The sequence below is a fragment of the Osmerus mordax genome, chromosome 15, assembly GCF_038355195.1.
Source record: "Osmerus mordax isolate fOsmMor3 chromosome 15, fOsmMor3.pri, whole genome shotgun sequence".
Classification (NCBI taxonomy): domain Eukaryota; kingdom Metazoa; phylum Chordata; class Actinopteri; order Osmeriformes; family Osmeridae; genus Osmerus; species Osmerus mordax.
This window is the reverse complement of record NC_090064.1, coordinates 6297080-6319363: the sequence shown is the minus strand read 5'-3', so window position 1 is coordinate 6319363 and position 22284 is coordinate 6297080. Positions and strand designations below refer to the sequence as shown.

General features: G+C 47.1%; 1 protein-coding gene across 1 annotated transcript; it reads left to right on the top strand.

Moving 5' to 3' along the window:
- The first annotated feature begins 2772 nt into the window (after window positions 1-2772).
- Window positions 2773-21429, top strand: waca (WW domain containing adaptor with coiled-coil a). The gene is made up of 13 exons (XM_067252064.1): window positions 2773-2958; window positions 3142-3172; window positions 4184-4376; window positions 8550-8638; window positions 10056-10171; window positions 10827-10942; window positions 13664-13909; window positions 16831-16953; window positions 17442-17590; window positions 17709-17830; window positions 18707-18899; window positions 19037-19164; window positions 19338-21429. Exons 1-13 carry the CDS (start codon window positions 2918-2920, stop codon window positions 19405-19407), a joined length of 1617 nt encoding a protein of 538 aa, XP_067108165.1. The 5' UTR covers window positions 2773-2917; the 3' UTR covers window positions 19408-21429.
- The last annotated feature ends 855 nt before the right edge of the window (window positions 21430-22284 follow it).

Sequence of the window (22284 nt, the reverse complement as noted above, 5' to 3'; positions counted from 1 at the left end):
CACAACAGAGTAGGCTACAAGCGTGCCGCAAAACGATAACAGTGTAAGCTATGAGTAAACAAAAAAATGTTTGGTCAAACTTTCTGTTATTGGAGAGAGTGGTGTTTTGCCCGCTTTCCCATACACTGGAATACAAGTTCGTCATATCAAAACAGCTACGGAGTTGTTACAATGTTACAACGATGGTACTCACTCAAGGTCCGTAGGCGTTGGTCAAATGTGCGCTTTATAAGATCACTTCGTGGTCGATACCTCACATGCAAATACTACAAAAGCTTTACATTCGGAATTGATATGCTAATATTTGCTTTTCAAACTCATCCTTGTTCTCGTGTCTGAATGCAATTCTCATCCACTCCTATCCTGATTCGAAGTGGTAAGCTTAGGGTACAGGGCAGACTGTAGACGCTGATCTTCATTCGGTTTGCGTTTTTCTCTTCCGGTGCTTCGGGTCTGGATTTCTGAATAATAACTGATCCTAGTCCAGTTCCTAAAGGCAGTTTACCACCGGAACGTCTATTTCAATGAGTCTATATTTTGATTGGTCTGTATTCCTCAAAGGCGGTGCCAGTTTTTTCTTGACACAAATGTACTGGCTGTTTGAAAGTAATATTGAAAGCACGGACTATTCATGAAATCTTCATCTAGGGCTACATTTATCTGTTTGGTTTGTGTTTTGAGACGATTTTATAAAAGCCATGGGCTATTTTCATTTTGGTGGTCTACAGTAGACCTATGCTTAGCACTTTTAATGCATTGTATTCTTTGGCAGATGTTGCAAGGATATTGATTGCATTACATCTCTGTTTGTCAATTGTCTATCTGAGTCAAATAATGTGTAATTTCAAATATGAGTTTTTTTGTTGCATTAAAAGTTTATCATGCACAAAGGCTGCGGATAGAAGCCATGCCCCTTGTTCAGCTTTGGTTGACCTAATTTTACCGTAAAGTTATCGTGCTGGTCCCAAACTTCTGTATATGCTATCTGTGCAGATTAACGTGCAATAGGTAGCCTATCTTAATGTTTCTTTGGACAAAGACAAATATTATCCACGTACATTTTCAACATGGATGTTTTCACAAGTTGGGAAAGTAAAGTTGGTTTATAGTGACGCCTACAGATCATCTTGCGTAGGTACCAGCGCAGATTACATTGTCTCAGGGAAAATAAACGTTTCACAAGTGGCATGATACATTCGATAACAACCAGTTGAACCTGGCCATCCATTGCCTGTTTTAAGTCTAGGTTTGCTTTAACATAACTGAACAGCTGTGATACAGTCTAATACACGAATCCTTTTTAGAATCACAAGCTTACATGTACAAATTTATAGATATTGTCACGGTATGAGTTTGCCACCAGTATGTTCTGGAAATGTATCAACAAAGAAAGGTCCACTTTGTGCCGGACTGACAACTAAAGGTATTGTTGCCACAAAATGCTGATAAACGTCTTCTTTTGTCTATATAATCTGGGCTCGTAAACCTTCCTTATAGGACAATTCGACACAGTGGCTATGAAATGACTATCTCTGCACAGGCCTATTAATACCACGGACTGCATACAAATATGCAGACCGCTTTTCAACTTCAATTATTTAGTGGCATTGTTGACATATATTGATGACAATATTTACAAATTTCTAGAAATGTGTAAAACCACTCATACATATCATGCATGCCCCTTAACTAAAGAGTGTTTTTTTTATTTTCATTCAAGAGCGAAGAAGACAATATTTAATGTAAGGTTCTATAAAGCACCTACTGCATGTAGAATTTATGTATTTGGAGTTTAGTTGATACTGTCAGTAATTTAAGATCATTCTCACACATGTTATGTTGTCTAAAACACTATCCTATTTTTCACATATTTACTTAATTGAGACCGTCATCGGATAATGCTTTGTGGGCTGTCACATAAATGTACCCTCGCATTTTAGATTCAATGTCATAAATAACCACAAGATGGCACAAGACACTCGGCTTTGCAACATTTAGTAAGCTGCCATTTATTAATTGTTATATTGAGGAGTAAATATGCAACTTTGTTTTGAAGACGAGTTTATGTAGTTAAGCGATTTGTTTTCGCATTTAAATATTAAAAATGATTCCTTATGTTTGCAATTTTGTTCTCAAACCCAAGCCTCCAGACAGTTTTAGCGCCACGGTATCCCGTATGTTGCTGTGGGAGGGGCGCGGGTGGTTTCAGTCAGGGTTGCCAAACACTTAAACCCCCTTTTAATGCAAGTCAACAGATATGGCCATGGCTATTTGGGGATACCATTATTATGGACAGAGAGCAAATTATAGTTATTCGATTCAGTGTTGCCCCGCTGAATCAAATTTACCATAATCGAGACAGTGAAACCACGTGCAGAAGAAAATGCAACCATGCAGTTTCACCCAAATGTGAATATTCCATTTGTATCCAAAGTAACTAGTTTGTGTTTTACTTGTAACTATAGTCACAGTTCTAAATTAGTCAAATCATGCAAATGGGACCTTGACTCTGCACTTATTTACAAGTACATTAAGTTATGTCTGTAACTGTCACAAACTTCACAAGATTCTGACTGCCCATCAAAAATGTCGTCTTCTTATCAAACCCGGCCTTACGGTGAAGATCCTAATCTCAGGTCCCCAGGGGTTCTCAAAACTATTGATTGGGATTGTGTGTAGTCGGAGGGTCCTGTTGCAATAACCTGGCAACCTTGGTTGCAGCCTGTGCGCTTCACTTCTCTAGGGCATAGCTTGCTTGGTGTGTGCGAGTGAATGATGGACTGAGGGCGCTCTTCCGATTCCGAAGAGCATATTCAGAACTAAAGAAATAATAGACGGTTTCAGTTTGTTGAATACACAAAAGGGCGTATAGCAGTCCATCTTTCACATCCACTCTACACACACTAACACGGCATTGATGGTAATGTATGCAAGGAAACAACCGAGACTCAGCGATGGGTAAACAGCCTCTACTTACTCCGATTTTCCTTCTTTCCTGCTACGCTTTGACAATCCGCCATTTTTTATTGAAACCATAATAAGTACAAACTTAGCAGTCAATTCAGCTGTTGCAGGAATCTGCCAACTGTTTACACTGACAACGATGTATCATATCAATAACTATTTTATTTCTATTTGTAGGTGCGACCGAAGGGATTCTCAACCCTACCAGGTACTTCATAGCTCGCCACTAGCTGGCTAGCAACAAATAAGATTAAAATGGATACTCTAGCGCAGGCTTTTGAAAAGCACAACAGGCCTTGGTGCGGAAAATTATTCTAAAAGTAGGGAATTACTTTCGGGTATTGAAGGAAATAACAATGGTGTGTGTTTACTAAAACGAAGGTTATGTTTCTTAGAGCATGTGAGTTTATTTGAACGTCGAATTCGAAAGATTGGACACGTTTATAGGCTAGTTTTATGAGAGCTAAAAGCAAGGCCTGATCTGTCAAAGCTAGCTGGCTAATGTTAGCAAGTTGACTAGTTTAGCGTAGCTACGACACAGAAAAGAGCAGAAAAATCAAGAACACAACATGCAATTTTACATTTATCAATTTCGGTCGTTTACATGGTTCTTTACTTATGTTCCGTGATGTGTTAACGGTCAGACCATAGATATTTAGATCTTTTTTTATATTGACACTAAACCTAATCAATAAAGAAATGTTGCCAATAGATTGCTAACGTTACGTTAAATGACATCAGATTATTAATTGGATTTATTCATAAAATCTGAAGTTGTGACATTTCTAGCTACTATTACCAAACGATGTTTGTAGAAAACTGATCTGAAGTAATTTGGGATTAGGTCGTTAGAATTACAATTGATCCTGATTGATAGCCTAGCTAGGTAGCCGAAGGCCAAACAGCGAGAATTATTAACGTTAGCTTACTAATGCCAGTAATAATGGTGCAGTGTAACGTTATACAGCTGATCATGGTGTGTGGCGTAACAACCAGCTCTAAAGCATGACAAGTCAACCTTCGACTTGCTAGCTAAATTAACAGAAATGCATGACAAATCGAAGTGCAGCACACAAGCTTGGCTATATCCTATTTGAGTAATGCACATATTGAATGGCTTGATAAAATATGAAACCGGGAAAGAAATATACATGTAGAAATAGTCATCACTTAAGTTGATGGATTTGCATACCACCGATGGGTTTGATTTGTGTTTCAGACTCTCAAATACTCATCCAAGAGTCACCCAGGAGGTGATCACCGCCATGAGAAGATACGAGACTCGGCGGATGCCACCCCTCCCTGCAAGATGCTCCGGAGATCTGACAGTCCTGATAATAAACACCTCGACAGCACAGGGCACGGCAGAGCCAAGGCATTCCACACGCACCGGGCCAGAGAGAGAGATGGAGGTGAGGAACATCTGAAAGGCAATCAGATTTAGGGAGACGGCAATCTAATCGTAAGCTTGACAGATCTGCAAGGTTGTAGGTCTTTTTTTTCTTTCTACCCGCTTCGGTTTTGCAAAGCGGTTGGAACGTGTTTTTCTGCAGAGCATTCGGTTGTATGTGGACACTTTCTGTAGACTCACATCTGTATCAAACGCGGAATAACCTTTTTGTTAAATTATATAAAAGATCGCTATCTTTTGTACTTAAGGATGCAGATCGGTGCAATGTTTTGCCAGGGTGATTTCGTTTCACAAGGATTCTAATTATTCTGGGCCTGGGTATCCCTTTCTTACACTCACTGAAACGCGCATACTAATGCAACACAAGTAGGGCTTGTTTTTGCTTAATTAATGTTGGGTAATGTGTATGGTTCCACCATGTATGCTAAACTTGACAAGGGACTGAAGAACGAATCAAATATATTTTCTGGGTTATGTATAAGGGCCTCAAATATATAAGTCCATTTGCTAATTGTGTAAACATTCATGTTTAACCACTAGGCTGTCTCGAGCACAATACTGATTAACAGACAATGAAAGGCAATACAGCTGCATCGACCTGGGAAATTCACCTGTGGTCTGTTATCGCTGATACCTCTGAGGGGATCCTTTCCGTTTCAAGAATGATATTCAGTTGTCACCTGGGCTCTCCGTGCCCTTTCGGTAGCCATAGATACGGGTGTCTGGCAGGTGCGGGGAGGATGTAGTGGTGCCCAAGGCCACAGCTGCTAACTGACCCCTGGCATGTGCACTCGCCAGGTACTGTGGGCAGAGACACCCTAGCACAATCTCTGCAACCACACACACACACACACACTGTGAGCAAACCCAGCCTTGCTATCCGGTCTTACTGCCTCCCAGGCTAATGGCACGTGTCGATATTAGAAGGTTGGGAAGGTCCCAGCAAGAGGCTAACTGATGGACCTTTCCTCAATTTGGCTCTCGTGCATATCTATCGAGCCCTCTCGGATCAATATAGTGGTGGGGAGGGGACAGTGATTTGTTGTATTGAGCGCAGAGGAAGGTGCAGTGCACAAAGTGTGCCGATCATATTTCAAGTTCTGGGTTAGCATTTCAGCCCCTTTCAGAAAACGGTTGACATCGTGCCACTGTTGCTCTCGAGCTGGACAGTGGCTTCAGCATTGGGGTCGTCTGACATGCAACTTCACGAGACCACCACCCAAACCACACTTTTAACCAGGCACAGTACGCAGACTGAAAGCGAGCAAAGCAGCCGTGCAGGCGGCCGGTGTTTCACCAGCAAGTTCAGCCCGTTGATCTCGGGTCACATGTCGCGTCTTCTTATCCACGCAGCAGGGAAGAGGTCTGACTTGGATGCATAGGAAACATTCAGCCTGCCCCATGCGTCATATTTACCTGGCTGCAGCAGTCCTTACATCTCAGCATTCTACTCATGCACAAGTCGCCTAGTTCACGTCTTTCATGCCTAGCTCATGGCCTTCGTGTCTGTCTGATTTGGCCTCATTTGAGGAACACATCCGACCACCTTTACATTTACATTTAGTCATTTAGCAGACGCTCTTATCCAGAGCGACTTACAGTAAGTACAGGGACATTCCCCCGAGGCAAGTAGGGTGAAGTGCTTTGCCCAAGGACACAACGTCAGTTGGCATGACCGGGAATCGAACTGGCAACCTTCGGATTACTAGCCCAATTCCCTCACCGCTCAGCCACCTGACTCCGCTCAGCCACCTTTGCTCCCTTCACCAGACATCAGGCATGGCAGCAGTGTGAAGGGACTCTTGTTTGTTGACTCTCAAACCGAGGTGTGAAGCGATGTTGACATGACCTCACGACCTCATAATGTCGAGAGTTTGGCAGATCTGGCCTTGTTTTTGGCCTCTTCAGCCCTCATCTGTCGTCCCCAGGGCCAGAGGAGAGGGTAATCCTTGTTGATTGATGTTAAACGCAGGCTTATTTTCAGGAACTGTTGTGTAGCCAACCTTGTTGGATCTTAGGCTCGTTTTGCGCTCGTGATCCAATAAGATGGCTGACTTATGTAGCCTCGTTTAGTCGTTACAATGTCTTGCTGTCATCCTTTAATAATGGATAAATCACATGTTAATACCCGGAAACAAGTCAACATCAAGTTATCCTAAAAAGAGACGCATGTCTACAGTCTCTGTGTAAACTCAGTAAAAGATAAAAGGGGGTGTAATATGCCAGGTCAGCTTTTTCCAAAGTGTGGTGGGTGCACGACAGCCAAATTGTGATAGCGGAAATTAACAGTCCTGCTGGGGGAAACCAAAAAGCCCTTGTTTACACCTGGCGTTCACGCGCGTCTCGGGCGATCCCATCACCAGTGGCTAGCTCTGAGTGCGTCAGTTCACACCTGGCATCACAATGCGTTTCCATGTGCCTCTCCAGTGACCACTTTGGGATCGTATCTCACGTCCCCTGCCACATATGCATGTAAACACGTACATCGCTTCCGTTTGCGAAGACCAAATGTGCCGTTTTAAACCGGCGGGAGCCGGTTGGTTGCTGTCGCCGAGGACTTAATCAGAGGACGTCGGTTTAGCGGGCTGCCCTTCACTGTGGCAGCCCTGTACTTACGCCTGTCCACCTGTGATCAGATCACCCATGAAGCATGTCGAGGCCAGGTGCAAACAGGGGGCTAAGTGTACAAACATGTCCAACTGGTTAACATGGGGGGGACTGACACGCCAAAACTTTCAGGTATTCATCGATTCGTCTGTCAGTAACGAGGGAGGAGATGGAAAGATCAAGTGAGAGAAGGGGTCGTGGCCAGAGAAACGGAGGGAGAGGGGCCGGGAGAAACTGGAGAGAACAGGAGGAGGGTGAGGAGAGAGAGAGAGCGAGAGAGAGAGAGACTGGAAAGGGGGAATGGAGGAGGAGACCACAGCAGAGATCCATCATCAAGCCCAGGAGGCCTAAGAGACAGGGAGAGGGAGCCACCACAACACACCTGGGACAAGGAGAAAACACCACAACGTGTATTTGAGTGTAGAGCTTGGGGGTTCACGTGTACCGGGGGACACCCATTTCTAAACTTCTGTGGTGAAGCGGTTGCTCACGGTTGTCTCAAGCCTGGCTGGTGTGGAACTTTGTTGCAGGGCTGTAAGTGTGCTTGAATGTTGAATAGCCTATTGTTGATTGCCTCAACACTGTTTTGGCTGTTCGGAGCATTTTCCTCTCCTTTGCATATAATTAAACTTGTGATGTAGAAGAGTAAACAATTGTGAACCGCTGGGATAGGTGATGGTCTGAAGTTTTTTATCGTCCCTTTAGTAATACACAAGCAGATGCTGGCGCTTGCTGTCGACCTCAGAATGTGACCTGCTGATTCACGGTGACAGCCCCATCATCAGTGAAGACGACCGAGCCAGGTCATCTGGCAGCCACTCTGTAGGCAAGCTGGAACCATAACCTAGCAATCCATAAAGGAGAGGGGAAGGTCGATGGGGCCAGTTCCTCGTTTCTAAAACCTCCATGAAGGTTGCGGCGTCGTATTCAGTTTCATCTGTCCTGGCAGTAGGACTTTGTTACAGAGCACTACAGGGTTTATTATAATTTTTTGTTGGTACTTTTTAAGCTATCTGTAACTTTGCCAATCTCTTCTGCAGTTGGACTAGATCGATAAATCATTTTCCTGCCCGGTGTGGTGGCCAGCTGTACTTGGATTGATGCTGTGGGTCAGATGTCAGCCACAAATCTAATGCAAAGCGTCAAAACCACGACAGGATTGGTTGTGGAATCCTTTGGTTCACACAAGCTAAATAATGCAAAGTTTTTATCCCAACAGGTACTTTACGGGCACTGTGTTAGTCCAAAACGGACGGGGATGTTATTCTATTAAAGCTGACAGTGGACACATCCTCCTGGCCATTGCATCTCTCCAGATTCAAAAAGTGCCTCGCATCTCCGTCGGCCAAATTAGGATTGAGAAGGCAAACGCAACGTAGACTTGACTCGTCCATTCCTGCTGTGGGGTGGGGGGGTGGGTGGTCTGTCTGGTGGTCTACCTGTCTGCGCCAGCGCGCATGGAGGTTCCTCCGTAGACGCTGACATGTGTGGGGCGGGAATGTGTTTTGCAGGTCCCTGTTATTTGTGGTGACGGCGGCCTTGTTTTCTTGTCTCTGTTCTCTTTCAGGGACCAGTTATTCTCCACAGGAGAACTCGCACAACCACAGCACCCACCACAGCTCTCACTCAAACCCCAGCAGCAAGTCCACAGACACAGTAAGTATGCCTCTTCTCTCTCCTGTCCCCGCTAAATATAGAACCGTTCCATTCTGGTTATGTCTGGGATTGGGTTCAAAACCTTGGAAGACCTTCTCCCCCTGTTTCGAAACCTATTTCGGTCGGCATTTGAGGTCGAAGAGACCTTGGTCAGGTCATACCTAAAATGTCTGAACGTTCTGCTTTTTTTTTTTTCCTTCGATTTCTACGTCTTCGCTTTGAGAAGATGGGGTTGACCTGACCTGTTTATGTAAGGTTGTTACCCATCCTATGTGGGTTCATGTTGGGATTAGGAAACTAAAGATCTCCCCTGTGGCCAATTTCTTTTTTTCTGTTAATTGTCGGTCATGATTTTGGTCAAACAGCCTTTCAGGTTGGCGCCGGGTAGCGACTGGCCTGTCCTCCTTCAGTCAGTGATGAGATGTTAAGCTGATTTCAGTGATGTTGCTCAAACACTGCTTACCAAAAAACTGAGACTGAAGACAGCCGTGCTTCCTGCTAGCTACGCTAACCTGGTTTTGGATCTGCATGAAAGCGATCAGCAGCTGATTAGCAGGCCTTGCTAGGCACTCTTAAACCAATCACAGCGCCGGAATGTGATCTTAACAGTTCAGATGGGAAACATGTTCTCTCTGCATGGGTCCAATTAGGCTAACAGGTTTTGCCTCAAGTTTGGGGCAGCACCTGAAGTGTAGTTTGATTGCTACACTGACTACTTATTATTAAACGTTAGAGAACCTAGAGGCTTACGCACTTGAAAAATCAATCCGGAAAATGTTTGTCCTCGTATTTAGGACTCGGCACATTAACAGTTACAACCGCATTGTGAGGGTTGCATGGTTGTGTTGGCCTCAAGTTAGCGTTGAGGATTGAGGATGCTAGCCTGCTGTGTCGTGAACCCCCTCAGTGACGGACTCACAGGCGCCAGTTGAACATCACACCTGTACTTCCCTGCAGCCTTCACTGATGTGAACCAACCTTCAGAGAGATGGCTGTGCGCTTTAGCCCACAGATTTGAGTTGCATACTCTTGCATCAGGCTTCTCCCCGTCTTTGTCCCCTCTCTCTCTTCATCTCTCCCTCCCTCTCCTTTCTCTGCAGGCTTGTTCTTTTTCTCTGGTTCTGCCACAATTGATCATTTAAAATTGTCACTCGCCTCTCGTACCTCACTGTACCTTTCCCCGTCTTCATGTAGATTAGCCTAATTAGAGTGTCAGAAGGAAGTTCTCTCTCATTTGTCGTCGTACTGTGAAAGTTCGGATGCGATGTGCACCAGTACTGCAGCAGCTTATATCCTTACCCTTCACTCGGTCTAGATGCACAAGCTCCTCTATACCTTTTTGTCTGTGCTGTTTATGAAAAGTGAACAGTGTGTGTGTACATGACTGACCCAGCCGTGTCCTCCTGTCCCCCCTCAGCCCTACGAGCCTGGAGATGACTGGTCGGAGCACATCAGCTCGTCTGGGAAGAAGTACTACTACAACTGCAGAACGGAGGTGTCCCAGTGGGAGAAACCCAAAGAGTGGCTGGAGAGGTGAGCCCCCGCGCCGCGCCTCGTCCACCCTCTGCTGGGAATGTTTGGGGGGGAACGATGACACGCACTCGTGTTGAGCCGTACGGTTGCGTATTCAAGCAAGCCGAGCGATTCGTTGGACCGGTCCTGTTACATTTCGCAGATAAAGATGTAGCTTAAGTTGTGTGAAACACAATGTTCTTAGTGTCACTCTTCTCAACAAGCCAGCCCAACGACGCAACTGGCAACATGCTGTCTGCCTATCCCACCCCCCAAAGATAAGCACCTCTGCTCAAGCTGGGAGCCACGCTAAGCTAACTCGTTGCAAAATGGCTAGCTGTTTGTTTGTTTTTTATATGCTGCTACAAAGACAACCCAAAATCTTTGTTTAAAGTCCAGAAGGATATACTTTTGATTTTTGATTGAGTTCTTTTTTAGGCTTTATTTACAAAAAAAGAAGTAAATCAAAAGATCTCGACATTTCAACGTAATCTTTTTTTGCTGTATTGAGAACATACCGAACTGGAACACCATAGTTATCGTATCGAGGCGAACCATGAATTCAGTGTACCGTTGTTACCCCCTCCCTCCCCCCCCCTCAGTAAGTCACATGGTCCCAGGATGCGTGAGTGTCTTTGCTTCCAGCCTGACTGATGGGTTGTGTGTGAATCCACAGAGAGCAGAGGCAGAAAGAGACGGCTAAGACTGCAGTCGTCAACAGCTTCCCCAAAGACAGAGACTACAGACGGGAGGCCATGCAGGCCTCGGCCGCCTCTGGCTTCACTGGAGCCAGTAAGTGATCCAGCTGCATTTCTCTTTTTGTGTATGTATATATATATATTTTATTTATTTATTGAAGGTACGCCTTTTCCAAGGAGCTTTCTTTCATACATCCCGGTTGTCTGGGATACTGGCTCATCTCAAAATACGCACAGCAGCTAGATCCTTTTTTTTTTTTTTTTTTTTTACAGCTTTATTTTGTTTTGGCCATGTTTCCTTACTGATTCACTCGATGGGGAACAAGGGTCTGTTGTAGAGTCTTACCTCAGGATGGTGTCTCCATGGTGGGAGACCGTCCACCGCTTCAGACTGAAGCCCCACCCGGCATGGGCGACACTAGGGAGGGGCTAGCAGGTTCCCAAGAAAGACCAAAGCACCCCGATAGCACCACACAGTCTGACACGGAGCAGTCCGCTGATGCGTTTGCCGTGGATGCAAAGACGGCAGCTAGCACAACTGCAGTTCCATCAACTTAGCATCACGAGTGGCCAAGTTTTGCTAATTTATTGATAGTATTCATATATAATGTATATATATCATTGCGCAGATCCCCCTGTCAATGACCTAGCACCCCCTCAGAACCTGCATTAAAAATGCACCGGTGCACCTAACCTCCTCGCATCCGCTGTCTCTCCACAAACGAAGCGTTTGTTATCCTAAGACGGAACTGACACTCATGGTTGGATCATATCGTGGTCTAAACCAATCAGAGACAGAGATGGGGCGGGTCTTTGCCTCTGATTGGCTGTGGTCCAGATATTCCTGTAGCTCCGTGCTGTGTGATTGAAATTACGACCTGAGCACCAGAGAGTCAGTTTAGCAGACCTGGGCATTGTATGGCCCGCGGGCATTGTAGGGCATTGTATTCTGTAAATATTTATATAAATATTTACAGAATATCCTTATTCTTCTGATAACCAGTAGCAGCTAATCAAAATATATACTTTACTGCTTTTTACAATGGGAGAAAATGAATAGTGAGCAAATTGATGAGGCCCTCCAACACATTTCAGGTTTCTCATGTGGCCCCTTGTAAAAATGAATTGCGGACCCCTGAGTTACGAAGCTGGGCCATGGAGCTAACCCATGGAGCTAGGATTTTGATGCTAGGGAGAGTGTGGCAAGATGATTTAGCCAAGGCCATAGGGCAAGAAGGCCATCTGAAGGGCATGGGACAGCAAGGTGGGACCTGCTCTAAGACTTTGAGCCATGAAATGTTAGGTCTCAGTTCAGGGAAGCACTTTTAAACTGTAGCACTTTCTATTTTGAAATGTTTTATTTTGCTTAAAATGTTTTAGTTTGGTAGCTCAGTGAAGCACCTTTTTTAAATACATATACAGTATGATTGTGCTTCAAATAAAAAATATATATTTACCTACACCTTATTCTTGTTTAAGATCATTTACATAATATATATGAATGTAGATGGAGCGTGATAAAAAGGTGACCTTGAAATTGTGGTGACGCAAGGCAAAATTTGGGTGCACCTACATTTTGTGCTGGTGCACCTAAATAAAAAAGTTAGGCGCACCAGTGCAACTAAGGCAACAAGTTAGTCTGGAGCCCTGTAGTATATTATGCCAAAATTCTAGATTCCTAGCTTACAACAGGAATATTGAATTCAGTTTGTCTTAGTGTTGCCCCAGTGTTGATTATTTTTGCTTTCCATGCACAGGGTTTAGCCTGGGTGTTTGAGTGGCTCTTGTGCCATGACTATAAAATCCTCAGGGACAAGAGGATGGTCTGTAGGCTAGTGATGGAGCCTGTGTGTCTTGGTGTGTGTGACAAGCAGAGAAGGAGCGCTGCGGTACAGCAGAGAGAGAGGGGAAGAGAGAGAGGTGTGACTGGGGCAGATGAGTGACAGGGGGAACATGGGCCGTCACACTGGGGCCTGATGGATGTGTTCTGGGAAAGACTGCATCGCAGCAGCACCCCAGCCCCTGGCTCTCACACTGCCCATACACTGCTGTTAACCCTGCACCTCCCCAGTCACTGTTAACCCTGCACCTCCCCAGTCACTGTTAACCCTGCACCTCCCCAGTCACTGTTAACCCTGCACCTCCCCAGTCACTGTTAACCCTGCACCTCCCCAGTCACTGTTAACCCTGCACCTCCCCAGTCACTGTTAACCCTGCACCTCCCCTGCCGCTGTTAACCCTGCACCTCCCCAGCCACTGTTAACCCTGCACCTCCCCTGCCGCTGTTAACCTTTAAAATCATGTCAGCCAACACCAGCAAACTGATGTTAGTTTTAAATCTCATCCATATTTACTAACATCAGTTTGCTATGGATGAGATTTAAAACTAACATCAGTTTGCTTTCTCAGTCTTGTCTGTCTGTGGCTCAATGATCCAGGTCGCTGTACGAAGGGGGAAATGCGGCAGGTGTCATGCTCAGGACCCTAGGACATGCAGCGGTTTTCCGCAAGTCATAAATATACATATGCCAACGTATTCGCCGCCATCTTGAGTTGCACTAAGTGATGGAGCCATGAATCTCTCAAGAAATAATACAACCTCTTTGAGCTGCGCTAAGCACTGGAGCCATGGATCTTACAAGGCACCAGTGGGCACAGCAATAGTGCATAGAGTAATGTTGACATTTTGTAATTTGCGGGAGTTGTATTGGTGAGCGGCGGAAGATTTCATCCATCCTTTACTACCCAGACAATACAATAACATGGCTTCCTCCTTCTCTCTCCTCCCCTCTCTCTCCTTCTTCCGTTCCTCCAGAGTCCGGCCAGGTGGACAAGCCAGCCGTGGCGCCCCAGTCCCAGCTGTCGTCGTCGGGGCCGGGCCTGAACCCGGCCGGGCCCCCCAGCTCGTCCTCGGCCCCCACCGTCCCCGTGTCCCCCGTGCTGCAGTCCCCCGCCCCGCCCCTGCTCCAGGACCCCACCCTGCTCCGCCAGCTCCTCCCCGCCCTCCAGACGGCCCTGCAGCTCAACAACGCCAGCGTGGACATGGCCAAGATCAACGAGGGTGAGGGCTCGTGGGAGTTGTAGTCTTTTTTGTAGTTCTCGGAACGAGAACGCGTCTTGATTTCTAGCTTTTCTCTTTTTGCGCCGTTGAGCTACTTGTGATCTCATCTTTCTCGCCCTCCCTCCTTCCGAGTCTCTGCTTGTGTCTGTCTTCTCTTGACCAGTGGTGTGTTTTGGTGGTTGTTGTTGTTGTGTAGCTAGAACTCGATTCTTAAGACTTGGCTGGCCTTTCCGCAGAGCCGCACGCACAACCAAACCGCAGCCCTGCCCTTATTCAATATGCACCAGTGACAGGCCATGTGGAAACTACCGTGTCTCTCTCTGTCTGGGCCGGCCCAGTCACCCTGTCTGATGGCTGTTTTATGAGCCAGCGCGCTCTGTTGCAGTGCCTAAGTAGACACTGCAGAGCAGCACCGTGGCTCTGCCACACTGCCAGGGAAGGGGGGATAAGTTAGACACGGCTTATTGCCTGGACACACTGGGCTGCACTGTAAAGACTTGCAAAGGCTGTCTTCTCAACATGCATGTTCACTTTCAACCCTCGTGGTTTTCGCTTGGGTTGGATCAGCGCTAGAGTCAACTAAATGAAGGCCAGGCTTCTTTAGATAAGGTTTTGATGAACACTCCGGCCTAAGGTTTCTGTAGTCGCTGGATGGGTTTGGTCAGGTACAGCGTAAGTGGTAGCAACCTGTGGTGTTCTGTAGTAGTTCCGTGTGGGATTGTTTTGGCCAGTAACTCCAGACCTGTATACCAGTACCAGATAATTGCTGTTCTGCTGGGGCTGTGTTACGAGTCATCTCGCTCCCTGCTCCGGTAGGGAGAGGAAACCCACCAGGTCACAGCTATTCTGAGGCGGCAGGGAGGTCCAAATTCTGACAGGATCGAGTCCTTATTACTGGTTGTGTCCGTAATACTAGTCTCTCGTATGTTTTCCTTACCCTGCTACTTCCTGTTTGGTGGCCAGTCAGAATAACACCAGGCATCAAATGCAATTCATGAAATGAGTTGCGATTTTGCTGGATTTTATTTTGTCTCGACGGGCAACCTTGTTGGCCATATTACCACAACTGAGAATATCGCTTCCTTATGTCCTTGATGTAGTTGTGGACCACCTTCTCCAATTTCCTTTTTGGAAGCGCTTTCCAGCTCAATGCGAGATGAGAATCCGGCGTGTTTGTCCTGCTGACTGCACAGTTGGGACCTTGAGAGGCCAAGGAGTAATGCTCACTTCTCTGAATGTTTGGGGGAACGTCACTGAGGGCTGCTGTGTCAGTTGCGTATGGAACGGGGGTGGGTACAGATGACTGGAAAAGACGTGGCACGCCTGGTCCAGAACACTGATCCAGGCAGAAGAGTGCGGTGATGTGAGTCATCATAGGGACCCGTCCGTTTTTAGTCTTCTGTATTCGAAGATGAATAGTAAGAGCAGTCGTTTTTGTTTCCCCCCCCCCCCTTCCCATACCTCCTTAATGTTCCTTAGCAACAACCTCTCGTCATTTAACAAGTCAGTAAGAGCTATTTGTTAGCCTTTGCATACTTTTCCCGAAACGTTGTGGCCTTCACTAGAAACGCTTTATTGATCCTGGCTCTGGGATGTTCCTGTCAGCGGGAAGGTGTAAGGTTCCTCTGCTTAGTGTTGGATTGGGTTTGAGGTGGAGTTTTCCATCCCTGTTGGCTCTGCTCTCCAGGCTAAGGCCGAATCCCAATACTCTGTCTCACCCCCACCCCCTACCCCTAGCCCTTAGTTTTGCGTGTTCACGTGAGAGTAAGTGGTGTCCCAATACTCTCTTTGACCGAGGGCTAGGGCTAAGACGAAGGGGTATACACCCCTTAAAACCAACCAAGAGGTATGTGAATAGTGCGTTACATGCAACAATGGCGGACAGATCATCCAGAGTCCCATAAAATTTATATTTCTGGCTTAAAATAATTTCATAGGGCTATGTAGCTCTTACCCCTCAGTTTCGAGACACAAGGGCTAGGGGTAAACTAAGGGCTAGGGGTGAGGGGTAGGGGTAAGACAGAGTATTGGGATTCAACCTAACAGTCAGCCATCAAGGCTCCTGGATTCTCCTTTCTTGGGCACATCATGATGACTAAATCAAAAAAAAAAAAAAAAAAGACTGAATACATCAGTACACAGTATTTTGAGGGGGTTTTCTTCACTTTTGCCTGGCTTGTGTGGAAACAATGGACGCTTGGAACCAAAGACTTAAATATGTGTATTTGGTCAGTATTATTCTGTAGCTCGGAACATCCTTCCTGGTTTTTGGTCGGCTGACCAGTGGGCTTGGTGCTGTCCTGTGGGCTAGGTGATGTCCTGTGGGCTAGGTGATGTCCTGTGGGCTTGGTGATGTCCTGTGGGCTAGGTGATGTCCTGTGGGCTTGGTGATGTCCTGTGGGCTTGGTGATGTCCTGTGGGCTTGGTGATGTCCTGTGGGCTTGGTGATGTCCTGTGGGCTAGGTGATGTCCTGTGGGCTAGGTGATGTCCTGTGGGCTAGGTGATGTCCTGTGGGCTAGGTGATGTCCTGTGGGCTAGGTGATGTCCTGTGGGCTAGCTGCTGTCTAGTGGACTGTGCCCAGTGTTGTCTGAGCAGGACCAGGCTATCTCTGGTAGAGCAGGACCACTGAACTGGTCTGCTTTCACAAGGATCACTAGCTGTGTTGTCCAGAACCCTCCTCTAGACCCCTCCTCCTAGACTCTGGAAGCAATGGACTTGGAGGAAGATGGTTTGAATTCCATCAAAGTCATGAGGCCAGATAGAGACGTGTGGTTGTAAAGTTCAGGACGGGGCCACGACCCAGCCCTGAGCTAACACAACTCCGTTTCTCTCCCTCTCTCTCTTATGTGATTGTATAGTGGCTTGTTTCTTTATTCTCCCCCTCTGAACTCCCCCGGCGTGTCTCCATCTCCCCCCCAGTCCTCACAGCAGCAGTGACCCAGGCGTCGTTACAGTCCATGCTCCACAAGATCCTCACGGCCGGCCCGTCAGCCTTCAACATCACCACCCTCCTCTCCCAGGCCGCCCAGCTCTCCAGCCAAGGTAGGTTACCCCCCCCCGGCCCCTCGCCCTCGCCTGCCTGTAGGCATCCCCGTTCACTCCCGACCCCCTAACCCGACTCCCTCCCAATACCTGACCCTAACCCAAAGGGGAGAGACACTTCTGTTTGCGTGCCTGAATGAGCGGCTCGCTCTTCTGTCCGTGTTGTCACGGTGCGCGTTGGGTGTTCGGCAATCCTGACCGCCTGATGTCGGAGCACTGGGATTCCGATGGACTACACATGCAAAATGTGTGTCGGTTGTATTAAACGCTGGGTTCCCACGGTCATGAAAAAACCTGGAAAGATTTTCCATAAAAATCCCAAGATTCCCTGAAAGGGTTCCCACAGGCCTTGAAAATCCTTGCAAGTTGGCCGAATCTAGACGGGTCAAATAAGGCCTTTTATTATTTTTAACTTTGCCTTTTATTCTCCTTCTGTCCCACCTATGTGCACACACACCCCCCCCCCCCCCCCCCCCCCCCCCCAACAGCCCAGCAGTCCAACCAGTCCCCCATGTCGTTAACGTCGGACGCCTCGTCGCCCCGCTCCTACGTGTCGCCCCGGATCAGCACACCGCAGAGCAACGCCGGGGCCCTCAAGCCCCTGCTCTCCACGCCGCCCGTCATCACCCAGACCAAGGTAGGAACACCTCTCTCACACCTGACACCTGTTGCATTCCAGAACAGTCCTTCCCCTGTGTGTGTGTGTCCGTGTGTGCGTGTGTGTGCACGCTGACAGTCTCCTCCCTGTGTTCCAGGCGAGCACGCCGATGACTAAGCAGGGCGCGGCGCCCCAGCCCTCCCCACAGCAGCCCCTCCCCAGCGACAAGCCCCACGGCCACGACACCACCGCCTCCCCCCGCACCCTCCAGCGCCAGGGGTGAGCCAGCAGCGACACGCACAGCTCACTTTGACCTCGTCTACAACACGGGTCTCCGGAGGTTTCCACGGCACTATTTCCAGTTGATGTGGAGTTTGGGGAAAGTTTCAAATGCCAACGCATGATGAGTCGACGTGAACTTGTCACACTGTCGGCTTCCCGTGAAATGGGATGCTGTGGTGCCACCTGCTGGCAGAGTTACGAATAACATGCCATTCTACCTTGACTCAGTCTAGTGCCCGTGATGTAGCCTGGGATCGAGATGTCGGTTAACTGAATTGGTGTGTGTGTTTGCACACAAGGGACGCATTCAGCAATGCAGGCAGAGCTCATCTATAATAGTGCGGTGCCCTTTGGCAGCTTGTGTGATTCATGGCGCCATCGCTTCGTAGCTGCTCACGGTGGTTGGATTTCTCATGGCTCCATGGCTTAGTCTCTTACTCAGCATGGCAGCGAAGGCGTTTTCTATATTTATGATAACCTAGCCACAGACGCACACAAATGCCTGGATTTACAGTTTGATTCTCAACACAAGTCGGCAGGATTTAAAGTCCCCTCTCTCTTTCACTTTCTCACTCTCTCTTTCTCTTTCTCTCTCTCTCTCTTTCACTTTCTCTCTATCTCTCTTTCACTTTCTCTCTCTCTTTCACTTTCTCTCTCTTTCACTTTCTCTCTATCTCTCTTTCACTTTCACTCTCTCTCTCTTTCACTTTCACTCTCTCTTTCACTTTCTCTCTCTCTCTCTTTCACTTTCTCTCTCTCTTTCACTTTCTCTCTCTCTCTCTTTCACTTTCTCTCTCTCTTTCACTTTCTCTCTCTCTCTCTCTCTCTCTCTCTCTCTGTCTCTCTCTCTCTGCCCCTCTGTGTCCCCCCCAGGAGCCAGAGGAGTCCCTCCCCGGCCCCCAACCACGTCACCCCCGGCGGCGGCAGCGCCCCCCTCTCCGCCTCCGCCCCCCCCAGCGCCTCCGCCCGGCCCTCCTGCTCCTTCACTCCCGCCCTCGCGGCCCACTTCAACGAGCACCTCATCAAGCATGTCCAGGGCTGGCCCGCCGACCACGCGGAGAAGCAGGTACGACACCCCACCCCCACTAGGAGAGAACCGACTAGCCTGCTTGTTTCCTGTGTACGCGGCTCACGATGACCCCTTCTCATCGCCTGAGGACGGAAGAGTGACCCACACTCCGTGTGTGTGTGTGTGTGTTGCAGGCGTCCAGGCTACGCGAGGAGGCCCACACCATGGGCAGCATCTACATGTCCGAAAACTGCACCGAGCTCAAAAACCTCCGCTCCTTAGTCCGAGTCTGTGAAATCCAAGCGACGTTGCGCGAGCAGAGGTAGGCGTCTCCTTTAACTTCCCCCCCCAGCCCAAACAGACGGTTTTACCGGGGGGCTATGGCACGTCTAGACAAGGCTAGCCAGATACATAATGGGTCTCCTCATGCCATGCAATTATGTCATTGTCTGCCCCGACAGGCTAATTCACAGGTTGTCTCTTTCTCTCCCCTAGGATACTATTTTTGAGACAGCAAATTAAAGAACTTGAAAAGTTGAAGAATCAGAATTCCTTCATGGTTTGAGAACTCGGGGTTTGACGTTGAAGAGGAGGAGGAGGAGGAGGAAGGGGAAGGAAGACCCATTGCACATGGTTGGAAGAACCGGTTGGAGAACTGTCATTGAGTTGTTCAGTTCCCCCTACCCCCCAGTCTTAACACTTAGGAGCTGCGCTCGGGTCAGCTTTGGACCGTTGGGCTGGGCCGGGCGGGGCCTAGAGGGGGGGAGGGAGAGCGGTTGAGGGGTTAGGGGAGGAGGGTTCATTTACAAGACACGGTATTGTAAAAAAAAACCTTCCCCCTAGTGGGGGTAAAAAAAATGTAGATTTCTTGTAGATGTTATCTATGTTGTAAATATGTTTTGTAGATTGAAGCCATGGAAAGCCATGCCTATCAAAAGCTTTTGACATCCAGACTAATCAGCACCCCAAGTCGGCTGCCCTCGAGCAGCCTCCTTCATGTTAACTACAGGTTTTTTTTTTTTCTTCTCGGTTTTGGTATCTCGTTTTCAATGGATCGAAGAACCACTGCCATGAGCATGTGTATGACCTGCATGGACATGGTGGGAGGGGTTATCTGGAAGAAGGAGGAGGAGGGGGGGGGGGGGATAAAATACAAAAAAACACAACAAAAAAAGTCATAAATCAAAAACATACACCCCGGTATCCTTTTTTTTTCTTCTTCTCTGCTCCTCTGTATTGGTGTCTGGATCATCTGGTTAGGTTCTGTTGGCTCTGGTTCCCACCCCTGACCAATCAGCAGTGGTCACCACCGCAGACCCCTTCCAACAGGTTGGTCATGTCCGGCCGCAATGGTTCATAGATCTATTCACAGCTCCCCGTGACCCTGCATTTCCTGACCGTAACAACAAACTAAAAAAAAAAAAAACCTGTGCCTGGTGGTGTGATGGAGTGAGTGACTGATTTTGGAAAAAGAAGAGAGGAACTCGATGGTGTGCTTTGAGATCAAGGACCATTCCCACTGCTAGCCCCTCTGGCCCCGCCCCCCACCCAGTGGCAAGCCCGCCCCTTAAGGGGAGGATGACAACAGTTGCGTTGTCACTTTAAAACCCTTCTCTTTCTCTCTGAAAACGTTCCATTTTTTTCCCATTTTTTTTCTGAGAACTGTACTTTTTAACTCCAAGTGGCACCTTTGTGTCTACCCAGAGTTCATTCCTGTGTACAGTTGCTAAATATTGGAGTTTAAAGAAGTTGGAAGGAAAAAAAAAAAAAACTGTTTTATTAAAAGTTGCAGTGATCACTAGTATATCAGAATATGTTGTATTCATAAATTATTGCTACACGTTTTCCTTTGCACCCTGTTGGGATGGAGTTGAGTGCTACTGGGGAAAACAGAGGTTCAGGGCACAGCTGAGAGGGGCGGAGTCAGACATTGGTGAACCCGCACACCTGGGTCAGAGCAGGGCAAGGAGAGGTCAAATGTGAAATGTATGTATTGTAATAAACATGCTCAACTCAAAGCAAGCACTGGTTATTATTTTCTTGGAGTTCGCTGTTTAGGTCTCGTTTATACACTAGTGCCTTGTTGAGCATCTTAAATTGTCACAACCAGACATGAGTTTATCATCACTTCCCTTTTTCTTTCTTTTTTTGGGAGGCCAACAAAATATTTTCAAGTACCAGGCATAGGGATCTGTTGCTTGTCATAATTACAGCCCCACATGAGTTGAGGGGTGTTCCTATAGACGAGAGCCAGCTAACTTGCCAAAAAAGTACTCATTACTCTTCAAAAAGAAAATTGAGCATAATTGACCACTGAACAATTCCAATGACCCATATTCAAGTTTTTCTTTGCCAAAAACTATACATCATCGAGGAATATTTAATTGGTTTGCAAATTAAGTTGCCTTGCTGGAATGGTGTTTGTCTGGAACACGTATCTGCACCGGTGGCCTATAAGCTGCAGAGAAGCTGGTTTCTCCACTGTTTGAGTCTAACAGAACAACACCATAAACCGTCAAGATGACCACGTTGTTGCTTTGTAAATTGTTTCTTGAAGTATATTGGAAAAAAACGAATAAAAGATGCCTCTGCGGTTTGTGATTTTGTTTGTCCTTTGTTTGGCTTGTGCAGGGAGCTCAGGCAGAATGATTTCAACCTGGGTTTAGTTGATGGAAGACTTCTCTGAAGGGTTATCGTGAAAATAATTTCACATATACAGCAGAAAAGTATGTTCTAATATACAGGCAACTTTAGTCTTAGTACACTAGGTCTGTTGGATTCTGCTGGATTTAATTACATGCATTACATTGTTAAAAATATAATTGTTTTTATTCTCTGTACAGTGCGAGATGCATTTTGAAAACATGGAGGTGGAGTCAGGTGGCTGAGCGGTGAGGGAGACGGGCTAGTAATCCGAAGGTTGCCAGTTCGATTCCCGGTCATGCAAACTGACGTTGTGTCCTTGGGCCACTTCACCCTACTTGCCTCAGGGGAATGTCCCTGTACTTACTGTAAGTCGCTCTGGATAAGAGTGTCTGCTAAATGACTAAATGTAAAGATGGATCAGATTTTGCCTGCTGGTCACAACACAGGGATGGCACACTTGTGTGCTGGACAATATTGCTGGTATTAATTTTCATCACTAGAGTGTGCTATCGCCCCTATAAAAAAAACAGTATTAAAATCTTGAAATACCAATCTGAGTTTTACCAATTATACTGACAGAAAAACTAACTTCAAACCCCACTTCAATCACTGTTCAGATTTGGATCTTAAATGTTATTTACTATGGTCTACATAGTATGCAAATAGGATTCTGGGCTGATTCTTCTCCTGACAACATTGATATGGCCGACATCAAAGAGGAGGCAGACAAAGGAGGTGTCAGAGGATGTGTCTACCCAGTCCTGCTGCCTCCTGGCTGGCTGGCTGGCTGGCTGGC

What these genes read in the sequence shown, in the direction of transcription:
- waca (XM_067252064.1), top strand. Translation starts at nt 2,918, where the DNA reads ATGGTAATGTATGCAAGGAAACAACCGAGACTCAGCGATGG. An exon ending in GCAGCAAGTCCACAGACACA is followed by an intron (nt 8,639 to 10,055) that starts GTAAGTATGCCT and finishes GTCCCCCCTCAG; the next exon opens with CCCTACGAGCCTGGAGATGA. An exon ending in CATGGCCAAGATCAACGAGG is followed by an intron (nt 13,910 to 16,830) that starts GTGAGGGCTCGT and finishes TCTCCCCCCCAG; the next exon opens with TCCTCACAGCAGCAGTGACC.